The sequence below is a fragment of the Abramis brama genome (assembly GCF_963993115.1).
Source record: "Abramis brama genome assembly, chromosome: 6".
In the NCBI taxonomy this organism is placed as follows: Eukaryota; Metazoa; Chordata; class Actinopteri; order Cypriniformes; family Leuciscidae; genus Abramis; species Abramis brama.
In genome coordinates this window covers 24,313,377-24,319,031 of record NC_139968.1, presented here as the reverse complement: position 1 = coordinate 24,319,031, position 5,655 = coordinate 24,313,377, and the positions used below count along the sequence as shown (strand labels likewise).

The following is a 5,655-nucleotide window of genomic DNA, read 5'->3' as shown; positions in this document are numbered from 1 at the left end:
CTGATAGAATAACGACAGTGAAGAGGAAAATAGAATCACGGCCCAGAAACTTGCATTTGATGTCTGTCTTGGCTACGTTTCATCATCAACCTGCATTGCTGATCAGGGTTTTGAGTATTGATACTTTTCAGTGAGGACAACATGCAATTATCTGCAGATATACAGCCATAAATGTAAGAAAACACAACAAAATATTCAAGTCTTAAAGGAATATTCCGGGTTCAGAAAAGTTAAACTCATTCGACAGTATTTATGCATTTGTGGGACCCAGGAAAATATTTTTGTCCACTGCAAAGGACATTATATTTTAGTGACAAAAGTCTATTTTAGTATGTCTGGATGTTCTGTAAAGAGCACATTCAGGGCTTTTCAGAGATACCAAATTTTTGGAAGTTTTACCATGAAAACAACTTCTCATTGGTCTTTCATGATGACTGACATTCATTTAGTGATCAAATATGGAAATATGATAATATATTGTAATTATCATTTAAATCGGACTACTTTTCAAATTGTATTTCATGAACCAACATCTCAGGAAAACGTTATGTGGTTTCAAATCAAAATATGACTTTCTGTTACAGAAAAGGTCATTGATTTCATACATGTTCACTGTAGTGGACACCAGGACTTAAATTATGTTTATCGGGCATTTTGGGAGACACAAAAAGTGAATAAGGTAGGGATTTTACTTCAATATTCCTATGAAATATTAGATATTATTATTAAAATTTTGCCAAGTATTACTCCCATTATTACACTTCTTTTTTTTCATAACATGTTGTCCCAAGAACACATGAATATGCAAATGAGATACAGTATATAGATAAATTGTATTGAATTGGAATATTAATGTATGGCCATTTTACCCACATATTGCATAAAGTAAAATGGTGTATCATTATATATTTTGATTAAAAAATCCTGAAACTCAAAGACTGATTGGTAAATTAAAAAAAAAAAAGAAAAAAAAAAGAAGTTATTTCATGCCATTTCTTTTTTTTAAACAACTACACTTGTGTTTTGCACTTGTGTTTTCACAACTGCACTTACTATACTGTACAATTTCCACATTCATGGATTGGCCCCATTCAGTTCTACTGTAAGCATCTCACTGTAACAAATGGCTCAATTAATTATTACAATCACATTAGCAAATTAAATGGACAAGAACACTGTACACAACTCAAAATAATATCACAAAATCATACGTTCATATTCAGTCATAAAGGTGAGAGATGCACTTCATAGACATGTCTGGGCACATCCGTGATCAAATCTCAACATTAGCGTCTTGCTGCAAGTGTGTAACACTGGGTGTTCACGAGAAAAGCTGTACCCACAATGCAATTTACCACACATCCTGTTTTTGCAATTTATCACACATCCTGTTTTTGCCTAGTATCAGCACTTGTTCACACAGAAATGGTCCAAACCTTTATGTCCAGTTGTGAAAGTCTATAACCCAAACAGAGTGGCATACTTGTTCATAACACACTGATATTTGACTGTCTCTGGCTTTTCTAGTTTTGTAGTTCAAGTGGTGTCCTTCGGCCTCATTTATAAAACGTTTTTCATATTTGATCTTAAAATATTGTTTCAGGTTATAAGTAGCCTAATTCCTGGATAATTATTTGATAATTCTTTATTAATTACTAATGGGTTCCCTATCTTTTCACTTTAGAATACTGTTTCAGGTTCTAAGTTATTCCTGCAGAATTATTTTAGATTTTTTTATTAATTACTAATAAGTTCCCTATATTTTCAGTTTCCCTCAGTCGTTGCCTCAAATACATGAATTTACTCAATGGTATTCTATGCTGTGGAAAACAGACACACACAGTACTGTATATAAAATATAAAAACTAATCTGAGGTTAGTTATGGCAAGGCACTTGAGTGGGGTTCCTTTCTGAAGTTGATTTCTTACAGAACACACTCACAAAACCACACAGGCAAAAACCTCTTTAACATTTATATGTATTTGTTAAAATTGTATTTTCATAATACTACTTCTATTAATAACATTAGTAAATAAGGAAGGTCACAACTCATTGTAGTTTTGTATGACAGGTCATTAGTTACTTCTTAGTTCTTTTTCTTGAACCTTAATTAGTAGATAACTAATAGTGGTTCGTCAGGAGGTATGACAGAATTCATTAGTTATTGATTAACTAACTGTTACTTAACACAATCATAACATTCTATTACATAGTACTTAGTTAACACATCTTCCTTAGTAGTTAACAGTAGTGAAGAAGTAGTTAATGAAGAATTACCTATTAGTTATTCAATAATTCCATATGAGTTATGCAGTAAGAAACAGTATTCTAAAGCGTTACCAATAAATGTATGTCAAATACATTTTAGTACATTTATTTATCACTTGGGTTTGATTCTGGCTGCAAATATATGCTCCTAAAAAGTACCACTTAAGATTGTATAAAAGCTTTAGGAACATTCAAGTCAAGTCAAGTCAAGTGTATTTATATAGCGCTTTTCACAATACAGATTGCATCAAAGCAGCTTCACAGCATTAAACCAAAATAACACAACAAGGTTGTTTCTAGTGTAAATTTATTGATTGATAAAATTAAATTACAGTTTTTCCCAATTGCTAAAACACAAAAAGTGAATGCCCAGATCAAAGCGTCAAAACCGTACCGTTTGCATGCATGTCTTACACACAGGCACCAAATGAATAAACACATTGTAGGCATTGCACTGCAAACAATTGTGCAACACACGGTGCAAAACACTACACACACAGTGTTGTATGTTACACACGTTGGAAAATGAGGAAACACTTTGCATACAGCACATCCATTCAATAATAAAAACACATGCGACAATAGCAACACCCCCGCACACACAGTAAAACACTTAACCGGTAATTGAACACCAATCAGTCACAGCTGTAGCACTATAAATAGAACTCAGGTATGCGCACCTGTCGTGATACAATTGCGAATATGGAGGCCGAAGGACCAAGGGGAAGGAGAAGACGAGGAAGAGACGGGGGAAGAGGGAGAGGAGAACGAGGAAGAGATGGAGGAAGAGGGAGAGGAGAACGAGGAAGAGACAGGGGAAGAGGCAGAGGAGAACGAGGAAGAGATGGAGGAAGAGGGAGAGGAGAACGAGATGGGGGAAGAGGGAGAGGAGAACGAGATGGGGGAAGAGGGAGAGGAGAACGAGGAAGAGATGGAGGAAGAGGGAGAGGAGAACGAGATGGGGGAAGAGGGAGAGGAGAACGAGATGGGGGAAGAGGGAGAGGAGAACGAGGAAGAGACGTGGGAAGAGGGAGAGGAGAATGGCACCAACCTGAACGGGAACCAGGCAGACGCACAACTATCACTGACGACATCAGGGCCACTGTGGTGGACCATGTCATCAACCATGGCCTGACTATGAGGGAGGCCGGGCAGAGGGTCCGGCCCAACCTCAGCCGCTTCACGGTAGCCAGCATCATTCGGACATACCGACAAGAAAACAGGTATGTCCTGAATTAACGCCAAAGGACTGCACAGTACCCACACAGCAAATTGTCTAGTGTTAGTGTAGATTTTCCAGTGTTACAGTAATTTAACACTTTTACAGTGGTTTACATATAAACCCTGGGGGAGTGTTACATAATTTGACTGTAACTCTGAGAGTGTTAAATTTGCGTTTTCAAATTTGCTGTGCATCAGCGTTCTGGCTGAATCTGGTTATACAGTATTTCACCACGTACAGTATGACAGTACGGGATGGGGAACAGAACCTAACCATCGACACTAATCATGCATTGTTTGCAGAACTGCCAGGCGACCTGCCGTGGGAGGGAGGCAACGAGTGTTCACCCATGCCCAGGAACTGGCCGTTGTCAACCTTGTGGTGGCAAACAACACCATCACCCTGCGCCAATTGCGTGAGCGCATCCTCGAAGACCAGGCAATTTTCCACAATGTGCACAGTGTCAGTACGACGACACTCGCCCGGGTCCTGCGGGAACACCACGTCAGCATGAAACAACTTTACAAGGTTCCATTTGAGAGGAACAGTGTTGCAGTCAAGAACCTTCGCTATGACTATGTGCAGGTGAGTGCCACAGTACCACTACAATGGCAGTTGTGTGTTTACATGGATATATATCTTGCAGTCGCCCCCCTTCCATTGCACTGCAAAAAAAAAAATATCTTGTTCCATTGGCAAAAAGGTCACATTTATCTTGTTTTTATGTAAAATAAGCTAACCATCTAGATTGTTTTACCTGAAAACAAGATAAATTTGACTTTTTTTTGCCAATAGAACAAGATTTTTAAGACAAGATTTTTTGCAGTGTGGTTGGAGGGACACTGCCAACATTTTGGTGATATCCGAATGTGTCCAACCCAATCCACAGTCATTGTGCGACATTGTAGAGGCAGTACCGCTGTATTCAGGAACACAATAGTGACATTTTGGTATATGCATGTTCTGTTACAGACTGTCCTGGCCTTCGATGCGGCAGCGCAGCAACATGAGTACATCTACATAGATGAAGCTGGGTTCAATCTGGCAAAAACCAGACGTCGGGGCCGGAACATCATCGGCCAAAGGGCCATCGTGAACACCCCGGGCAGCGCGGGGGCAACATCACCATGTGTGCCGCCATTAGTGGTCAAGGGGTCCTCCATCACCATGCCACCCTAGGACCCTACAACACTGCACACCTACTGGCATTTCTCGATGCACTACATGCTGTGGTCACACAGGACAGACCAGGGCAGCCCATGTTTGTTGTCATCTGGGATAATGTCAGTTTCCACCGAGCTGCTCTGGTCCGGGACTGGTTTGCCAACCACGACCATTTCATAGTGTTGCACCTGCCCCCTTATTCCCCGTTCCTAAATCGGATCGAGGAATTCTTTTCGGCATGGCGGTGGAAGGTCTATGACCGCCTACCACATGTACGCGTGCCGCTCCTGCGAGCGATGGAGGAGGCATGTGGGGACATCGAGGTGGGGTCGATCCATGGGTGGATACGCCACACACGGAGATATTTTCCCCGTTGCCTGGCAAGGGAAGACATTGCCTGTGATGTGGACGAGGTGCTGTGGCCCGACCCCAATCGACGACGAGATCCCTGACATGGACCTGCAATAGAAACACCTACACCAGATGTTCAATACTTATAGTAGTTCTGCACCTGTACACTGAGTTTTGGTTGTGGAAATAAACACGGTTTACAGACTACAAATGTAGGCAGTGTCTTGAGTACAGTTGACCTGTGTGTTGTGTTTGCTTTGACTGTTTATATTGCATGTGCATGTGTGTTTCCTATCGATCCGAAGAGGGCCTTTTCAAGTTAGAGTGTTACGTTTTGATTGCAGAATGTTATTTTGCATTGGCAGTTAGATGTTGATCTCCAAGTGCTGTGTCAAGAAATCTTGTGTGTTGAGTTTTGACACAATGAGCCAAATTTTTAATTTTGTGTGTAAGCAATTGAAAAAAACTGTAATATCCCCAAAATATCCCCAACTGAGCAAGCCAAAGGCAACAGTGGCAAGGAACCGAAAACTCCTACATTAGACATGACTATCACAGAAATCACCCAAAATCAAAAACTGTGTCTATAATGACCTGTTTTGCAATGTCAAAATAGCTTATTCTCTCAAAATAACAGAACAAACTTATT

General features: G+C 40.2%; 1 protein-coding gene across 1 annotated transcript; it reads left to right on the top strand.

Annotated features, from left to right (window-relative positions):
* Nucleotides 1–3,190: 3,190 nt before the first annotated feature.
* On the top strand, nucleotides 3,191–4,670 carry LOC311085879 (uncharacterized protein; the record flags this gene model as incomplete). The annotated part of the gene is made up of 3 exons (XM_084118499.1): nucleotides 3,191–3,492; nucleotides 3,794–4,076; nucleotides 4,464–4,670. Exons 1-3 carry the CDS (start codon nucleotides 3,407–3,409, stop codon nucleotides 4,668–4,670), a joined length of 576 nt encoding a protein of 191 aa, XP_083974625.1. The 5' UTR covers nucleotides 3,191–3,406.
* Between the last annotated feature and the right edge of the window lie 985 nt (nucleotides 4,671–5,655).